The sequence below is a fragment of the Littorina saxatilis genome, linkage group LG9 (assembly GCF_037325665.1).
Source record: "Littorina saxatilis isolate snail1 linkage group LG9, US_GU_Lsax_2.0, whole genome shotgun sequence".
NCBI classification, from domain to species: domain Eukaryota; kingdom Metazoa; phylum Mollusca; class Gastropoda; order Littorinimorpha; family Littorinidae; genus Littorina; species Littorina saxatilis.
In genome coordinates, this window is record NC_090253.1 from 19,473,053 (window position 1) to 19,493,661 (window position 20,609).

Consider the following 20,609-nt stretch of genomic DNA (forward strand, 5'->3'; position numbering starts at 1 on the left):
GCCTTGTCAGATCAGCTTGTCACCACGAGATGGAATGTGTCTTTAACGCCTGACATTAATTGGGCGATGTCGTCTTCGCGAAGCTCGCTGCACGGAGGTTCAGCACTTGGGTTTTGGTAAAAAGACTTCGCCGGCGATGTCAAGTCGGGTGCTTAGTAAGTTGAGCACCGAAACCTCAGTGCTGAAGCTCCGTTCGGCCCGGTTCGCGACCCTGACTGAAGCAGCATCAAGTACTTCAAGTCGCGTAGTCGACTTCCCCCAAATAATGACAGGCTTTAACCATGCTTGGCTCACTTCAAGGAAGGCCTGAAAATGTGTGAAAGACAAGTCACTAATAGTGTACTCACCTCAGTGTTTTCCCCCTTGAGTCAGAAAGCGCGCGCCTTTTTCCCGCCAGTAAACCGCCGTGGTATAGAAATCAATTCCTTTGCACGGCTGTAGGAGCACACGGCTCAGAGGCTCTACTATTGATCCTTGAAACACTGACGCTGAGTGACAAGGGCTTATATCATCGTTTTTCTTCGTCTTCGTTTGCCAAAGTTCGTGTGCTTCAACTCCCACTGTGACGTGCACTGTCGATCACCGTTCAACGCCTACAGCCGCAGCATCTGGAGACAAAAAATGCATGATAGACTTCTTCAAAACTGAACAATGCATCCGTGGCTCGAAATGTTCACAGGTCATTCCGCACTTCAGTTTACATTTTAATAGATTACTTCGTCAGTGCTGTTATTATGCACACTCATTCTTTTTTGATTGCTGAATAAGTAAAACAAGTAGCTGGATTGTAACAGACTGGCTCGGCCGTGACACCGACTACAACAGGAAAAATATCACAGACACAGATCCATACCCGCCGCCTCCGCCAGTGAAATTAGCAGCGTGTCTGTTGATATTCCCACTACTATAACACGTGTATAACTCCTGCAGCTGTAAACATAAAGTGCATGTCACAATATGCGCAGGCTTTCACGCGTTAACGTAATAGCATGGGTATAGGCCACAGAGATATAATAGAATATTCTATATCGCTGTGGTAAAGGCTACACAGGCTGTTCAGTGATTACGAACTTCACAACGATCCTGCACCACGCTCAAAACTGAGCACTTGGAAGCACAAATAAAAGCACTCCGCCCACCATCAATCAGTCTAGACTGAAACACGGGACTCGCAGCTACTTTGAGACTGACAGACCGGCTTTCAACCTAGCATCAGTCTAGACTGAAACAGGGGACTCGCAGCTACTAGAGACAGACTTTCAACCTAGCATCAGTCTAGACTGAAACAGGGGACTCGCAGCTACTAGAGATAGACTTTCAACCCAGCATCAGTCTAGACTGAAACAGGGGACTCGCAGCTACTAGAGACAGACTTTCAACCCAGCATCAGTCTAGACTGAAACAGGGGACTCGCAGCTACTAGAGACAGACTTTCAACCCAGCATCAGTCTAGACTGAGACAGGGGACTCGCAGCTACTAGAGACAGACTTTCAACCCAGCATCAGTCTAGACTGAAACAGGGGACTCGCACTGAGCTACTAGAGACAGACTTTCAACCCAGCATCAGTCTAGACTGAAACAGGGGACTCGCAGCTACTAGAGACAGACTTTCAACCCAGCATCAGTCTAGACTGAAACAGGGGACTCGCAGCTACTAGAGACAGACTTTCAACCCAGCATCAGTCTAGACTGAAACAGGGGACTCACAGCTACTAGAGACAGACTTTCAACCACTATAGACACCACTGCCGTATCTACCGTAGAACGGCATCCCTACTGGTCCCTACTTTACTCCGCGGAACTCCCTCAAGCGTATGTCTCAACGTTACGGATTTCCGTCTCAGTCAGAGACTTAACTACCACAGCCTGGGGGCTCAAGACTCTACACATTGCTAGACTGACTAAACAAACCTACCATCTTGAACAGTGACCGAGACAGACACAACATGAAACTGACCACTTCTTTTCAGCATTCCCAACTGACACTGACGCATTTCGTCAGTGCCTCTGCGCTGCAGACGCCGCACCACAATGCATTTATTCCGGCATCAGCAAACAGCGCATGAGTGCATCGTTGCATTAGTTGACACCGTGCATTGACAGACACTGAAGCATTCAGCAGACACATTCTGCATCAACAGACACACTGTGCATCAACAGACACGCTGTGCATCAACAGACACATTCTGCATCAACAAACACTGAAGAATTCAGCAGACACATTCTGCATCAACAGACACACTGTGCATCAACAGACACTGAAGAATTCAACAGACACATTCTGCATCAACAGACACACTGTGCATCAACAGACACACTGTGCATCAACAGACACTGAAGAATTCAGCAGACACACTATTCTGCATCAACAGACACACTGTGCATCAACAGACACACTGTGCATCAACAGACACACTGTGCATCAGCAGGCACATACAGTACATAGTGTACATAGGGTATGTCAAACAACAATAACAGTGCCTTCATTTTCAAACTTAGGAAGTGGAGTATTATATAGTCAAAACGTAGGCTATTTATCCTGCACACATGAGAGAGACCATCCATGTCATAACTAAACCTTGCAATCACACGTGGCCGGTATATCATGTAAATGAGGTCGTGTCAAACTAGAGTCTTGCACTGAGGACCTAACTTTCCACTGCTCATGATGTTGCTCGTGTGAATGAAAATGGAAGGAAAAACAAAAATGTAGCAACCATGCCACCACAGGGATTGCAGCCTGTCTGTCTAGACTGAGCAAGTCGGTTTTTGTGTCCCGATGCACCCCAGCAGCGTCCATTAGCGCTCGATATGTCACGATTTCACGGCAGAAAATTATAGGGTACAGGCGGATGGAGTGAACGTAATTGTTGTTCCAATTTGTCGAAAATATCACTTGTGTGGAAATAGATGAACGTGTCACCCCTATCACAACTAGCGGAGTGCATTCTTTCGAGCCAGGCTAGGACAAAAGTAGGAACCAACGCATGACTGCCAGAAAAGAAAGTCCCGTCAAATCGCATGATGAAATCCGCGTCAGTGACGCCTTGGAGAATATAAAACTTATGCAGGATCGCATACAGAGCAGGGCTCCCTACGGACGCCCCTCCTAGTGCGTCCTGGGACCCCCACTTTCAATTTTTAGAGGGTCCATGGACCCCAAATGCAGAATTTTAGAGGGTCCAAATTTAGCACGCGTAAACCACACACCAATTCTCGTGGTTTATTCAACCCCCGAGCCATCGGGGCCCCGTGTGACCCACTTTTTCATACAGTGTTTTAAGTACATAACCTTGCCGGGAACAGCTACCTTTGCATCGCTTTTAACCTTCTTTCCTTCGTGAAATTGACATTTCACCGCGTGAAATTGACATTGGTGCTTGCACGAGACGTATAAGGTCTGAAAACCGTTACGTACCAGGTACACAATAGCGATTGCAGTCTGAAATTGGTATCTACGGTACGCACGACAAAGGAAATTCAGTGCGTCCCAGGACCCGCTCTTTTAAAGTCTAGTGCGTCCCTCCATAGATTTCTAGTACGTGTTTTCGGCTTCTATTGCGTATAGGACGCAGGGACGCGCGCTATGGGGAGCTTACAGCCTTCCAGATTTTGCACGATGAAGAAGCACAACCATTTCAAAATGAATTAGTACTGCGTCATATTATGTCTGCGAAGAAATTATGCAGGACATCGACAAACAAACTTAGCACTGGAACGAGATTCTTCAGTTTTGAAAGACAGACAAATCAAGCACTAGATCGAGGTTCTTCACTTTTGAAAGACAGGCAAATCAAGCACTAGATTGACCTCGAGGCTCTTCAGTTTTGAAAGACAGACAAATCAAGCACTAGATCGAGGTTCTTCAGTTTTAAAAGACAGAAAAATCAAGCACTAGATCGAGGTTCTTCACTTTTGAAAGACAGGCAAATCAAGCACTAGATTGAGCTCGAGGCTCTTCAGTTTTGAAAGACAGACAAAGTCAAGCACTAGATCGAGTTTCTTCAGTTTTGAATGACAGACAAATGAAGCACAAGATCGAGATTCTTCACTTTTGAATGCCTTCGGCGAAATTATGCCAGACCGAGACATATCAAACACTGAATCCAAATAATTATTTAGTTTTGAAGGTGATTGCGCAACTGTCCATGAACAAGGCTATAGTATATGACTCGTCAGTTAATCTGTTAAAAGGAAAACATTAGCTTTGTGGCTGTGCTTGTCCACTGTCTTGATAGGTTAATACAAGATTTCTTTCATCATTTTCTGACGTTGAAACACTGCCGAAAGACCGCCATTTCAACCCCAGATTGGCCCTCACTTTCCTATGCCTCTTAATTTTCTTTCTTTCTTTCTTTATTTGGTGTTTAACGTCGTTTTCAACCACGATCGCGACGGGGAAAGGGGGGGGGGGGGGGAGGGTGGGATAGAGCCACTTGTTAATTGTTTCTTGTTCACAAAAGCACTAATCAAAAAATTGCTCCAGGGGCTTGCAACGTACGTAGTACAATATATGACCTTACTGGGAGAATGCAAGTTTCCAGTACAAAGGACTTAACATTTCTTACATACTGCTTGACTAAAATCTTTACTAACATTGACTATATTCTATACAAGAAACACTTAACAAGGGTAAAAGGAGAAACAGAATCCGTTAGTCGCCTCTTACGACATGCTGGGGAGCATCGGGTACATTCTTCCCCCTAACCCGTGGGGGGTTCCTATGCCTCTCGATCAGCCCTACCAAATATGGCTGTAATAGAAACATCTCCTAATTATAAATGACAAAACTTCAAAATCATGCTGCTTTTCAGTGGTACTAGTTCTATGAGAAGAAATAGGGAAAACACATGAGCCAAAATATCCGAATTTCCGAGAGAAAAAATTAAACCACTCTGTTGGGTTTGTATGCCGGGTTGTGAAAGAGTACATGAATATTATTGGCTTTTACTGAGACACGTGACAAGCTTTCCTCACGTGCTCCTAGTCCACGTGTTTCAGACACACCCCTCGATCGTTAGAGACGTGACTGGCCTACAATGTCACGTGGACAAGTTTCACTCAAGAAAAGCAAGAGTATTAACTCTTTCACAACTAATACTAAAACCCGACAGAGTTCATTTTCGAACATCACCTATTAGGACTGACTGTGAGCAGGGACCTATATTTAGATATAGGTCTATGCTGTGAGAAACTGCTCTCATTGTTATTTGACACTCCCCCCATGTACGTAGTATAAGCAGAAGCACAGTGCATCTGCAGACGTCCCATACCTCATTGACTGATGAGCAGTAACCGCAAGTCAGTATCAGCCGGTTGCAATATCAGTTGCATCACACAAAGCGCCTCTGTAAACCCCCAGATATCCAGTGCAGTTGTTCATTCAGCAGCACGCATCGATCATTGCTGTAGTTCCCAAATGTCAAAACCGCAGCGCAACACAGCGAAGACAAGTTAACAACACATTTTGATATATGCACCAGCCAGTTGCATCAATTTGTTGACTCGAGTCAGTCGAACGCATTCTCATCACGCATGTTTACGTTGTTAGGGGAGAAGGAAGTTCAGCAGGGCCCACACAAAAAAACGCGGCCTCACAACTAAACCAGTGTATCTGGCTTATCCGTTACGCCAACCTCATGCACCGGCAACGAACCCGCTCTATGCTAGCATCCCGAACGTCGCAGTTGCATCACACCGTTTTTATATTTAGTCAAGTTTTGACTAAATATTTTAACATCGAGGGGGAATCGAAACGAGGGTCGTGGTGTATGTGCGTGTGTGCGTGTGTGCGTGTGTGTGTGTGTGTGTGTGTAGAGCGATTCAGACTAAACTACTGGACCGATCTTTATGAAATTTGACATGAGAGTTCCTGGGTATGAAATCCCCGAACGTTTTTTTCATTTTTTTGATAAATGTCTTTGATGACGTCATATCCGGCTTTTCGTGAAAGTTGAGGCGGCACTGTCACGCCCTCATTTTTCAACCAAATTGGTTGAAATTTTGGTCAAGTAATCTTCGACGAAGCCCGGACTTCGGTATTGCATTTCAGCTTGGTGGCTTAAAAATTAATTAATGACTTTGGTCATTAAAAATCTGAAAATTGTAAAAAAAATAAAAATTTATAAAACGATCCAAATTTACGTTTATCATATTCTCCATCATTTGCTGATTCCAAAAACATATAAATATGTTATATTCGGATTAAAAACAAGCTCTGGAAATTAAATATATAAAATTTATTATCAAAATTAATTTGTCCAAATCAATTTAAAAACACTTTCATCTTATTCCTTGTCGGTTCCTGATTCCAAAAACATATAGATATGATATGTTTGGATTAAAAACACGCTCAGAAAGTTAAAACAAAGAGAGGTACAGAAAAGCGTGCTATCCTTCTTAGCGCAACTACTACCCCGCTCTTCTTGTCAATTTCACTGCCTTTGCCATGAGCGGTGGACTGACGATGCTACGAGTATACGGTCTTGCTGAAAAATGGCATTGCGTTCAGTTTCATTCTGTGAGTTCGACAGCTACTTGACTAAATATTGTATTTTCGCCTTACGCGACTTGTTTGTTTGTTTGTTTGTGTGTTTGTTTGTTTCGCATGCGATTAAAACGGCAACCTATGAACTCGCAATTTCACTCAAATCAAGTAGGCACTGGCTTTTCCGTTAGGCATACACCGCCGTCGGAACCCGGCAGTGCTTTCTTTACAAGCATCCCCCTCCGCCGCTTTAGTCGCATCAAAAAGCTTTGTCACACTGAGTAGTCGCTGATTTTTTCGCGTGTAAATGAACTGTACCAAACAATGCACACTCACCACTTCAATTAAACCAGTGTAACAGATTTCCACATAACATCACCGAACAAGCTTTACCACTGAGCATCTCTCAAAGGTTGCACTGACTGAGTGCATGAGTTGTTCAGTCGCGTGCCACAGTAGCTTTGAAACGGCGTCAGTACTGAGGAGGCTTGGAGAGTGGCATCACCCCCCCCCCCCCCCCCCCAACCCAGGCCGCCAACTTCCCAGCACTCCATCATTTAGCCCGAATTTTGCTGTGGTTTTACCTCCGACCTTTTGCCGCTATAAAAATTCCTCTCTCACGTTCCATTGCCTGTGCTTGAAGTAGCTGCGATATTGGTATTCCATTGGCCCACGCAATGTTTCGTGGTCAGAGACTGAGAGAACAATCTCTCTCTCTCTCTCTCTCTCTCTCTCTCTCTCTCTCTCTCTCTCTCTCTGACAAACACACATATGCTAATCACGGACACACACACACATACACACACACACACACACTGACGCACATATATCTACACACACACTGATATACGCTCACACACACCGTCACACACACCGGCACACACACACACACACACATCGTGCTCACGGACGCACATACACGCACACGTACACACACATTCTCAGCCGGGTCTCTCTCTCTTTGTTAATCTCTCTTTCTCTCTCCGGCCCCCCTCACTCTCCCGGCCTCTCTCTCAGTCTCTCTCTCTCTCTCTCTCTCTGACAGATAGGAACACACAGACATGCAGCCACACACACACTGACTCGCACACACATACTCGCACACACACACACACACACACACACACACAGTGACACACACACACACATTCATCACATTGCGCCTGTCGTTTATGTTCCTCAGTGAAGTTTACGACAGGTGAAGAGTCTACAGTGTCAAAGTGTGTGTGTTTGTGTGTCTGTCTGTGTCTGTGTTCGACTTGTTTTTGTTTATTGTACGTTTCTTTCGTTTTTGGGGTGTGGGGTTGGGGGCTCTTTGAGCTTTCACAAAAGCACCAGAAACTTTTAAATTGTTGTTTGTTTGCTTGTTCGTTCATGGGCTGAAACTCCCACGGCTTTTACCCGTGTATGACCGTTTTTACCCCGCCATTTAGGCAGCCATACGCCGCTTTCGGAGGAAGCATGCTGGGTATTTTCGTGTTTCTATAACCCACCGAACTCGGACATGGATTACAGGATCTTTTTCGTGCGCACCGGTCTTGTGCTTGCGTGTACACACGGGGGTGTTCGGACACCGAGGAGAGTCTGCACACAAAGTTGACTCTGAGAAATAAATCTCTCGCCGAACGTGGGGACGAACTCACGCTGACAGCGGCCAACTGGATACAAATCCAGCGCTACCGACTGAGCTACATCCCCGCCCTTTAAATTGTTATTTCGGGAGACTTTTTGCGAACAATGCCAATTTTTGTGACAACGCCGGAGTTTCATCTTATTGCTTCAGCGACCATCTGACAACTGACATAACTTACGCTTTCTCAAGAACGAAACATAGAGCTTTTGCTTTGGAGTTTGATACGTTGATTCATTTGTTCATCAATTCATAAGGGTCATTGGCAATAAGAATCTTAATCTTAAACAGCTGTTCTTGTGCTGTCATTGAAAATGATGATGCTTCCAAAACCACTCTAAAATCGCCATGATGCTTGACACAGATTTTGACAATTTTTTGGCAAAGGAAAGTTAACCTTCTTTGTAACTGACAGATGGTTTATCCTGTGTATAAATTGTTTGAGAGTTTCATCTCTCCAACACTCAAATTTGCTCGTATACAAATGACAATTGTTGCGTCGGTTGGGGTAAGGGAGAGTATCTCTTAGCCTGCCAATAACAAGAGAACGCGGTTGTTTCCCCTTAACCGTCCATTAAAATTGTCTGAACGGACAACTGAGTATCAACTTGTGACCCACATTACCTGACAGCCTGTATTTATACCGCCGTATATATATACGTTGGTGTATATGTCTCACTCAGTCTGTCTATCTGTCTGTCTGTCTGTCAGTCTGTTTGTCTGTCCGTCCGTCCCTCTGTCCGCCCGTCAGAGTCTGCCTGCCAAACTTAGATTAGAGTCTCTGGTTATTACGCGTTATTCGTCTGTTACATTCCTTTTTATCCTCCCACCCCCCCCTCCCCCCCCCCCCTCCCCTCTCCTAGCCTCCTACTGACGCCGTTTCAAAGCTACCGTGGCACGCGTACAACTTGCACTGGATGATGCGACTCAGTGCAACCTTTGAGAGATGTTCAGCGGTAAAGGGTGTGGTTTATTTGGTGGTGGGTGGTTTTTTGGTGGTTTTTTTCTCCACATGCCTGGATATTGTTTCTTTTTTCTCTCTGTTAGACCCCCGAGAAGAGCGGACGGAGTTGGCACCCGGTGTTGGGATTGGAGGTTTGCTTAGGCTTGTAGATGGTTTTGTGCTTTCAATACTGCGGCAAACCTGAACAAATCATAGACGGGTGGATGGCACTGATTCTTGTTCGTTAATATAAACATTTAAATGAGATGTAAGCGTGTGTGTGTGCAAAGGGTAAGGATCAAAGATTAAACATGACGGTAGGCAAGCCGCTTTCACAAACGAACGCACGCACGCGAAAACGAGAACAAGGCCACACCAGTGCAAGTATATTTTGACTGAATGTAAAAACATTATCCCTCTATCTCTGTCTCTCTCGTGTCTGTCTCTGTCTCTTCAGTCTCACACTACCCACTCCACACATACACACACACACACACACACACACACACACACACACACACACTACCGCCTTTCGATTTAATATCGAAGAATAATTAGGTTTTCTGTAGACTTTATTGCAGGAGAGACACAAGTCACACTGTGGCAGGGAAATATACGCTGCAGGCAAGGGAATTCTACCATTATGCTTCAACAACAAGCACAGTTCATATCACAGACACAAATGATAATGAACGATCACAAAAACAGAAAAGACAACATTTGTCTACATTGACTGGTAAAATGCGTATCACATACGTACGTATGACATCACCAAGATGTAACACTCTCACAAGGGAAACAACACCCTGTAAAGTGCCCTTGTACTTGCAGCAAGCTTATTGCCTCCCCTTGTGACCATTTTCTCAGTTTAAGCCTGGTTGTTTTGGCTCGCGATTGTTTTGTTTATTTTTCCCCCATTACATTTGTCCGGCAGTAGTTGCTTTTTTCTTGAGATACTTACCGTTGTGCTGGTGTATCCTAAATCAGTAACAAGCAGACTTCTTCCATGTGTCAGTCCCGCATCAGCTATTTTTCCTGTGATGCATTTACCAAAATCTATTATCATAATACTACTTCTAAACATGTTTTGGGCTATAAAGCAATGTCACCTCTGGTATGGGGGTAGGAGACTGCCCATAATGCGAGATGAGGGAAACCGGACTAAAGGAAAAAATCGTGGTTTTACACATTCGTACATAAACATGAGCACATTATAAAACGTCATACATACTTTACTTGTACATGGCAGGACGCTTAACCACCACTCACTCGCTCACAATTCAGTCCTGAAGCCATTTTCTCAACTGTGTCAGAAATGTCAACTCTCCAATGCATGCACACTCTCCCCAAAAAATACATAAACCCAAAAGTGAGTTCCCTGATCACAGATTCAGTAACGTCCTTGTGACGTCAGCAGAAGACCCTCCAGTCATGACGTCACTCCACCTCCACGTCAGCCCTCCCCAGCTGCCGCAAAGTGTCCGTGCAAAGCTGCCCGAATTCCTCGCGGTTGGTGGTGCGCTGCGAGATCTGACTACCGGGAAACGCGTAGGCTTCTGGGAGCAGAATGCAGCGCTGCAAAGTGGGAATGTTCGCGCAGTCGTCCAGAATGCCCTTCAGCTCGTCCACGGCCGGAGGCACAAAGGACTGGATGCCCAGGATCTTGAGATGCTTACACTCCCTGCACTTGCTGACCACCTGCTGGATGGCCACCGGGGTGAAGGAGGAGAAGGAGGACGAGAAGCAGACGACACTGTCGGCCATCTTGCCTATCAACCCCACCACCTCGGGGACCATGTTCTGCAGGTTGTTGCGGCTGAGGTTCAGCTCCTGTAGCTGGGACAACTTGGGCCACTGTACACACAGATGAAAAGCGAGTCAGTTTTATTCATATGTGTGAACCGGCACGGTTGGCCTAGTGGTAAGGCGTCCGCCCCGTGATCGGGAGGTCGTGGGTTGGAACCCCGGCCGGGTCATACCTAAGACTTTAAAATTGGCAATCTAGTGGCTGCTCCGCCTGGCGTCTGGCATTATGGGGTTAGTGCTAGGACTGGTTGGTCCGGTGTCAGAATAATGTGACTGGGTGAGACATGAAGCCTGTGCTGCGACTTCTGTCTTGTGTGTGGCGCACGTTATATGTCAAAGCAGCACCGCCCTGATATGGCCCTTCGTGGTCGGCTGGGCGTTAAGCAAACAAACAAACAAAATATTCATATGTGAGCTGATTCACATTGATCTACAGGTTGAATAAGAGTTGGCCCCTGCCGCAGCTGAACCGAGACACGTACGCACACTTGTGGCCTCCGTACACAAAGATCCAATCGATTTCAGCCCCCCCCCCCCCTCCTCCTTTTACATCCCCTGTGCTCGGACTGCAATAGACGTTTTCCGGAATAAACTCTGTCAGGATTTTCAAAAATTGTGGAAGAGTTGCGCCCCGATCGATGTGACCACATTTCTTTGGAAAATAATCACATCGGAGTTCACGATTTGTTGCGGCAACAACCGCTTGACCCGTATGATAGTCGACACGTGTTTTGCCTGAGGTCACGTAAGTTTCGCTTGAGGTCACGGGATTTGGGAAAACATGCATGCTCGGCGATTACTGCAGGCCATCGCCAGTGTATCGTGAATCCGATGTGCCGATTTTCGAAAGAATAAGGCATCATATCGAGCTGACACTGCACAACATACACATCGGAGTCGTTATTCGCTGCGACTGCTAGTTACCTGTTATTGTTACCTGATATGATTGCTTGCTGTACATTAAAGCGAGGCGCAACTCTTCCACGACGCTTGGAAATCCTGACAGAGTTATTTCCGAACATCGTCTACTCCTAAGGCTCCGATACAGACACCATGCAAATAAATACCTCGATTAAATTAACCACAACTCAAGGCTTTTAAACTCACCTCCAACAAAGCCTCCACATCCCCTTTGCTGAGACGGCAGTCGCTCAGACTCAGGTAGTTCACCTCGCCATTCAGGTTCTGCAGGAGTTGGCCAAGGCTGTCCTTGAGATTGCAAGAGCCCAGGTTGAGCCTGCGAAGACCGGGCAGACTCTTGACGGTCTGGGCCAGCTCGTGGGCAGCGTTGGCGTGGAGGTTGACGTGCACGGTGTTAGGGAGACTGAGGGCGCGCAGGGAAGGGAGGCGGTGGATGGTCTCCAGAAGAGTGTTCCAGCGGCTCGTGTCGCTGCACAGGTCGGGGTCTTCCACTTGAAGGTGGGTTATGTTCTGTTCGGGGAAGAAAAAGTAGTATAAAACAGTGTTAAAGTGCTGTAGAGGATGAGGTAAAAGGTTGTATAAACTATAATGTGATGTGAGTGGATGTTGCTATTCTGTCGGCTAGAGAGGACAGTGAGATGAATATATGTGACCCTCCACCACGAAATGAGTCGCATGTCACCTCGCGCGGTTCTGCGCTAGGCTTAATATAAGTCCGGGGAGTGTCTGGTAACAGTGTGAGGGTCACCTTAGTCACAGGCTTATAACTCAAACGTTTTCGCTCTTTTATAAAACGGTTTTCACCACTGGATAGAGCATAAAAAAAAACTCGTTAGGAAATTGTACAAATATGAAAATCATGCAAAGGTGACATGCGACTCATTCCGTGGTGGAGGGTCACATATAGTCAGCATCTTCTAGCAAGACCCATGCTGATTTGTATACCCCGTTATCTATCTTACCGTATATACATTAAAAAAAGTAGTTAGTCATATCTCTCTCTCTCTCTCTCTCTCTCTCTCTCTCTCTCTCTCTCTCTCTCTCTCTCTCTCTAACTCTCTCTTCATCTCTCTCTCTCCCTCTCTCTCTCTCTCCCTAACTCTCTCTTCATATCTTGCTCTCCTCTCTCTCTCTCTCTCTCCATCTCTCTCTCTCTCTCTCTCTCTCTCTCTCTCTCTCTCTCTCTCTCTCTCTCTCTCTCTCTCTCTCTCTCTCTCTCTCTCTCTCTCTCTCTCCCACACACACACACTCCCTCTCGTATATTCCATCTCCGCCCCAATCTCTATGCCTGCCGATTTGATTTACAAGCAGTATCATCCCGCCTCTCGGTCGGACTCTTTCCCTCTCTCTCTCACTCTCCCCCCCCCCCCCCCCCCCACACACACCCACCGATCCCTCTCTCAAGCTTGTCAAAGCACCAATACCATAGGGTCCAGAATCTCTGTTATGGTAGTGAGAGGAACATCGACATCTGAGATGGGTTCTGTCCACACGCGATGACAGATGTAACGGAAAGGCGACTCCGACTGCAGGGCTAAGCCAATGGGAACGTCGTCCAGGGTCAGCTTGCAGTTGAACATGATCGTGATTGGCCCTGTACGATTGAAGTCAAGAACATTAGGACCAATCAAAACACTCTGTGTTATATTTGAAAGGCAACAGTGTTCTTTTAAGCAACGGCAAGCAGACGGAAAGTGACTTGACTTGATTTTATGAAATTAAATAAACGAATACATGAATTCGTTTCAAAAAATGAAGTTGAATAAATTCGACTTATTAATGATTAACATTTAACTGAAAGTAATACTGACATTGCTAGACATCGTTTACTCTCGCTTAAGATTATTTCTGACCTGCTGTACAAATTTTCATGAGAGAATCACCCAACGAATTAAATATAAAACACTGAACAACATTGAGCTTGTACAGCTACAATAACACACACACACACACACACACACACACACACACACACACACACACACACACACACACACACACACACACACACACACAAAACGTACAAAATAGTCTTAAAGGTGGTCGTCTACATTTTTGCTTTTTTTCAATAATCTTATGGTTAGATTTCGCTAAAAAGTTATGTCAGATGATGAATGAACCATGGGAAAAAAAAGTTATAGAAAAAAAAATATATGTAAAAAAAGATTTTATTTTTGGGTTGCGTGACTCACGCTTCCAATATTTTGTTTTCTGTTTGCTGAGAACATGTGCTTTGCCTAATAATACTGACCAATCAAATTCATGTCGCTATGCTTATAGCCACGCCCAAACAAGTGCAGCAACAGTTTGACACTGGAGCGCTGTCCACGCTTTTTTTTAAAACGCACGAAATTCACGGGATTTGAGAGGAGTTTTGCGCTTGGCATTTTCCAAATAAGGATATCCTACTATGAGTACTACCCTGGAAAACTACAATGAATTTTCAAACGGCTACACTGGCTTCGTCTTTCCTGATCGAAAGGGGGTGTATTGTTGATATTTGTAGATAATAGACTCTGCATTTTAATGGTCAAATGGCGATTTCGGTATAAAAATGTAGACAAGGACCTTTAATCTATTTGGAAAGAAAAAATGTTGAAGTACAAAAGACAACTGATTTTCATGAAGCCAGAGAAGTTAGTGCTGTGGTGGTGATTCTGTCACTGACCAATCTCACGACCGTGTTTGACGTAGTGGTCAAAGTTTGCGTAGATTTCATTAATACGATTGACGTATCTCTCCATCTTTTCCTCACTCACACCTGCGAACACAATTAGAAACAAACGTGTTAATGAACGATTTTTTGTTAAAGTGATGTCCAGAAGTAGACAATCTTTTGCACGCACGCACACACACACACACAAACACACACACACACAACCACACACACACTCACACACACACACACACACACACTCACACACACACACACACACACACACACACACAAACTCTGTCAACATCGGGACAACAGCCTGAAGGGACTTGGTTTGCACCCCTGCTAACACATCTCCCACAAGTGCCACCCACCCCAACCACCAGATTTTACATGGAACTTTTAATACAGTGACTGTAAATACAATTTGTAAAATGAAAATAGGTTTCTCGGAAACACAGCTCGTCGTCGATTCTGTGCGTACGTGCGTGCGTGCGTGCGTGCGTGTTGTTGTACATGTTGATGTTGTACAGGTTGTTGCTCTTCTGAGAAGGGGCGATACATTTATACCCAATATTGACGGACTGTGTGATGATATCTTCTGCTATGGTCTGTTGAGACAGTGATATCAAAATCGAGACCGGAGGTCGAGATTTTAATATCACTGTCGAAACAGACCAATAGCAGAAGATATCATCACACAGTCAGTCAATGTTAGATATATTGCTAATTCTCTGGACATGTTGTATTTACTGTAAAGAAATTACATAAGTATTTGTCTCAGTTTTGGCTGTTCCATATCCCTCCCTCTGATTATTATTTCTTTTTGTTCACTCTTTTCTTGTACTTTTCAGTATTTCCAAATGTCTTTTCTTTCAAAAAGTCTTTAGTCACTTGCTCAACTAAATTCTGGGATCATTACATTTTCATATATGTTTGTTTGTTTTTAAATGTAGGTGTTTTTGTTTTTGAAGTGGGGAAGCAATAAAGAGGTCGTCGATATCAAAACTGATATCGACGGAAATTTCGTCGATATCACTTTTGCACTGAGCTCAGTTTTGCCCAATTGACCAATGGAAATCCACGTAACATATGAAATAGCAATATTTGTTTTTATTATCATTATTAACGGTTTTGACTACATTGGTCCTGATATACCCATGGTTTGACTGACAAGTCTGTGAAGATATTTCCCTTGTCGTTGGCTTGGTTTCATCCATAGGATCGGAAGTCTCGCCAATTCTCGCGACAACTTGCGATCTGTAGGAGAGAAGTAAAAAAAACACAAACACATAAAGATTGGCACTAACAAAAGCAGTTTACTACCGCTGATTTGGGGCACAATATAGCTCTGGTAGTTTAAACAGGTAATTTCCAAAACGCTATTTCGGAAATGGTATGTAGCGAATATGACTTGAAGAAGTCAAAGGGATGTTCACTGTGCTGTAATTCAGACGTACCAGTCTGAATTAATTTATTCGAAAACGCTCATTTACTTTGCTGATTAATTGAAAATCTTTCAAGTTGTCCCCCCTCCAATCACAACCACCCTCCCCCACCCCCAAGTGGTAACGAACACCAAACCCCTTTTTCGCAACATCCTTATCTCGACTCCCAAAAAACTTCAACATGAAGCACACGAGCACTGACCATGTTTCAACCCAGAAAATGTTCTTCAGTTTGGAGTGGTACTTGTGGTTGACCAGACCAAATATGAAAGTGTCCAGGAGGGTCATGCCCCGGCCGTAACAGCCGCCACCCCCCTCCCCTCCCCCTTCCCCCCTTCCCCCACATCCTCATCCCCACTCCTAAAAATCTTCAAAATTGATCACACAGGCACTGACCGTGTTTGAAGCCAGAAAAGTTGATGTTCTTCAGCTTGGAGTGAGACTTGTGGTTGAGCAGACCGACCATGAAAGAGTCCAGCAGGGTCAGTCCTCCGGGTTGGGGGGACTCGAAGGGTGTGGTCAGCTGCTGACAGGTGCCAAAGTCCTCAGGGGGGAGGACACTGTACACGTCCAGGTCCGTGTTGGGCCAGTTGGAAACCAGGTAAGACACCGTCTGTTGGTGGCGGAGGACACCAAAAACAAACAACACCGATTAAACAAACCATGACGACGTCTCTTCTTCTTGGTCTTTTTTTTTCTAAAATAAAACCTCTTATCTGAAGTCAAAAGCGAAAAAAAAGTTTGATAAGACGCCATAATGCGGATAATGTCGTCAAGTAAACATTCAGTGGCTTAATTCTACTGCATGTCTCCCAGAAACTGACAAAGAATTTCGCGAACGAAGTTTGTCTCGGGGACTTCAACATCCTGACTACTTTCTGTACAGAGTGAGATTTTTTAATTTTGGAGAATTAACTTCGCCGATTAAAACAAGTATAGGTTTCACTCTCAATGCGCATAAAGCACCCAGGATGTTGATTTTTGATGTGTGTCCAAGTGTTAAAACCCGGGTCAGATCATCCACACGGGAAAGACTGTGCATTTAAAAGGCCAACATCGACGCGCGGCGCGGCAGATGTAGCTCTAGTTTCTTGTGCTGGCAACGCTAAATTTAGCTCTGTGGCCTTCTACGACTTCTACCATAACAAGGCTTGGTCTCCTTGAGACGGATGTTCGGCTTTAACCGAAAGGTCGCAAAACCGACAGATAAGGTGGTAGAGAAGGCGACTGTATACCTGCAAGGATCGCTGCATGATGGCCTCTGTGAGCAAGGAGGGGTAGAGGTCGGAGGGAATATCAAAGCCGTCCAGTTTCTTCATGCGGCTTGGTCTGACCACCACCCTCTGCATCACCAGTTCCTTCAGCAGTCTGGCAACAACAAAAATAGCATGACTTATTGAAAACAGAAAGAAAGACTGGAACAAGAGAGAAAAATCAGAGCAGTAAGACGTTGAGAAGGACTAGGACATCAGTTCCTTCAGCAGTCTGTGAACAAGATTATAGCATGGCGTATTATAAACAGAAAGAAAGAGTATGAAAAAAGTCAGAGTAGTAAGACGTTGAGAAAGAGACCATCCATGTCCATCATGATGGTGTAGAAACTCTTTGTTCAAGCTGTTTACTCGCTCACTCGCTCACTTAAACCACTCACTGGCTCACTCACTGACCCACTCACGTACTTGCTTACTTACTTACTTGCTTGCTTGATTGCTTGCTTGCGTACTTACTTACTCACTTACTTTATTACTTACTTACTTACTTACTTGTTATTTACGAATACTTATTTACTCATGAATAAATACATTTGTCATCATTTTCACGAGTTTGCCAGTCAAGCTGATTGTTTGACGTGTGGAACCATCCAGGCTTTGGAGTGTTTCCTATCGGCCTTCGGCCTGGTCGATAGAAATGAAACCGAAGACGATATGCCCCCTTCGGACCAACAAAAAAGCTTTTATTTGGTGGTCTGATTTTTGTATCTCTTTTTCCCCTTTTTTGGGGGGGTGGGTGGGGGTGGGGGGGTGGTGTGTTGAGGTGTATACATTTATCTTGTTTGCTTCTTTTTTTTCGAATGCTACATGTTTGTTCGATATTCTTAATACTGCTTCTGTGTTTTTTTAATGTTTTTGCTGTTGTTCTTGGGTGTGTGTGTGTGTGTGCCGGTGTTTGTGTGTGTGTGTGTGTGTGTGTGTGTGTGTGTGTGTGTGTGTGTGTGTGTGTTGTTTCTTTTTATATTTAGTCAAGTTTTGACTAAACATTTTAACATCGAGGGGGAATCGAAACGAGGGTCGTGGTGTATGTGCGTGTGTGCGTGTGTGTGTGTGTGTGTGTGTGTAGAGCGATTCAGACTAAAGTACTGGACCGATCTTTATGACATTTGACATGAGAGTTCCTGGGTATGAAATCCCCGAACGTTTTTTTCATTTTTTGGATAAATGTCTTTGATGACGTCATATCCGGCTTTTCGTGAAAGTTGAGGCGGCACTGTCACGCCCTCATTTTTCAACCAAATTGGTTCAAATTTTGGTCAAGTATTCTTCGACGAAGCCCGGGGTTCGGTATTGCATTTCAGCTTGGTGGCTTAAAAATTAATTAATGACTTTGGTCATTAAAAATCGGAAAATTGTAAAAAAAAAATAAAAATTTATAAAACGATCCAAATTTACCTTTATCTTATTCTCCATCATTTGCTGATTCCCAAAACATATAAATATGTTATATTCGGATTAAAAACAAGCTCTGAAAATTAAATATATAAAAATTATTATCAAAATTAAATGTTCCAAATCAATTTAAAAACACTTTCATCTTATTCCTTGTCGGTTCCTGATTCCAAAAACATATAGATATGATATGTTTGGATTAAAAACACGCTCAGAAAGTTAAAACAAAGAGAGGTACAGAAAAGCGTGCTATCCTTCTTAGCGCAACTACTACCCCGCTCTTCTTGTCAATTTCACTGCCTTTGCCATGAGCGGTGGACTGACGATGCTACGAGTATACGGTCTTGCTGAAAAATGGCAGCTACTTGACTAAATATTGTATTTTCGCCTTACGCGACTTGTTTCATATTCATTGTACAACACATTTCCCTCCTTATACTCATGAAACAATCCTGCACAGTTTACCTCGGAGAACAAATTGGTTCCCCTTCTGCATCCTTCTGAATGCCGAGTTGTCCCCCCTCACTGCGCTCCAGGTTGTACCGGAAATGCGACTCGGTCATCCAAAGCGGATGATGCGTCAGAGCCTCGTTCTCGTTGAAGTTGTGACGTCCGTAGTCCACCTCGTCCATTACGTCGGTCAAGGACATCTTGAAGTGTCGGCGAGTTTACCCTTCTTGACCTGTTGAGTTGAAGAAATTAAAATTTATTTGTTTATCGCTTAGTGAGAGATTTGTTATTGAGGGCTAAAATAAATCGTCGTATTGCAAAAACGTACTGCTGCAATCAAACTGCGTGTGTAGCGTGTCATCCCATCATGTCCCAAATAGTTGCTATAAGTATAACTGGGGAGACAAATATAGTCAGTCAGTCAAACTGCACCACTAAATTTGTTTTAAATGATTTGATGAACAAATAAGTTCTTGGCTAACACAAGTGGCCACTGACTAACATAGTTCATGGCAGCAGTGAACACCATTCCCACTATGCTCATTTTCAGAAGAATATCGTGTGGACACTACAAAAAATAGTCATCGGAGCTCACTTTTAATAATAAAAATAATACGATAATTTATAACGTGCACATATCTCACCACAAGGCGACTCAAGGCGCACTCATACACATTCTTTCGCATTAACAACTCAAGCACACTCATATACATGTACGCATAAATTACATGAAGATGACAAGGCAACAACATAAATAGATTACTTTTCCCTGTAACCGTCGAGAAAAACGTCCATTTCTGTACGATTTTACCTCAACAAGTTTTACCTCGACAACTTTTGGACGTTTAATTTTCTTGAACGCTATTATTTGTCCAGGAAGTGGTCAGAAGACGTCTGCGTGAGGAGCACCAAACAATATTAATTAAAAAAAATGACAGGCCCTAACTCTCTCAAATGTTTAGAGCCAGGCGGTACTGTCCACCTTAGAAACCGGTCCATGTTGTTTCAATTGCTAAGACTGGAAGTACGGTAAATGTAGTTTGATTTTTGGAAACAAGAAGCTTTGAAACTGGGGGAAAATAACGGTTCAAAAATGATCACCTGTCCGGTGCTGAACTTGACTTTCTTATCCCTTAGTCTCTTCTTTACCTCATGCACCTAAGAAAGAAAATGCATACATTCAAACAATCCAACACTGAAAACACAACAGGGTTGGTTGAAGTAGTGTTTGAGCCAAAGAAGGCATCAATACTGGCGAATAATATATCTTTAAAGCTTTAAAAGAGAATTAAGTACCCTTGTACTATATCAGCGATCGCGTGAACCGGAAATGCCCGGTATTGTACCGGTTAATTTTTAAAAAACAACAACGGACAAGATATTGTCACATGGTTAATCGTACCGGTTTCTCATATGTTTGAAAAGTGTGTTTTTGTATCAAAATATACCTGTCATTATATGTTACTACACCTACCAAATCGGTATTTTTGTGTTAATATACAACGAACATTTCTCGGCTTTCGGGTGATGCCAGCTTGCAAAACATATACCACGACCACTCTGACTGTAGAAGAATTCAAATATGAGGGCCCCAAAGGGTTTAA

General features: G+C 44.1%; 2 protein-coding genes across 3 annotated transcripts in view; both read right to left on the bottom strand.

Annotated features, from left to right (window-relative positions):
• LOC138975532 (sigma intracellular receptor 2-like) overlaps positions 1–6,955 on the bottom strand; it is a 53,262-nt gene extending 46,307 nt beyond the window's left edge. The window contains exons 1-2 of one of the 2 annotated variants that reach the window (XM_070348239.1): positions 6,825–6,955; positions 348–608 (exon numbers count right to left, since the gene is read on the bottom strand). The gene's annotated coding sequence lies outside the window, so the exon portion shown is untranslated. Of the gene's footprint in view, positions 1–347; positions 609–5,274; positions 5,587–6,824 lie in introns of those variants that run through there. The other variant, XM_070348240.1, reaches the window with a different exon arrangement.
• Positions 6,956–9,615: 2,660 nt separating this feature from the next.
• The window catches only part of LOC138975536 (uncharacterized), a 37,136-nt gene continuing 26,142 nt past the window's right edge, over positions 9,616–20,609 (bottom strand). The window contains exons 2-9 of the mRNA XM_070348244.1: positions 19,021–19,237; positions 17,128–17,260; positions 16,289–16,505; positions 15,603–15,704; positions 14,457–14,549; positions 13,213–13,382; positions 11,975–12,298; positions 9,616–10,915 (exon numbers count right to left, since the gene is read on the bottom strand). Of these exons, the coding sequence (XP_070204345.1) occupies positions 10,499–10,915; positions 11,975–12,298; positions 13,213–13,382; positions 14,457–14,549; positions 15,603–15,704; positions 16,289–16,505; positions 17,128–17,260; positions 19,021–19,205 (1,641 nt within the window). The 5' untranslated portion in view covers positions 19,206–19,237 and the 3' untranslated portion in view covers positions 9,616–10,498. The remainder of the gene's footprint in view (positions 10,916–11,974; positions 12,299–13,212; positions 13,383–14,456; positions 14,550–15,602; positions 15,705–16,288; positions 16,506–17,127; positions 17,261–19,020; positions 19,238–20,609) is intronic.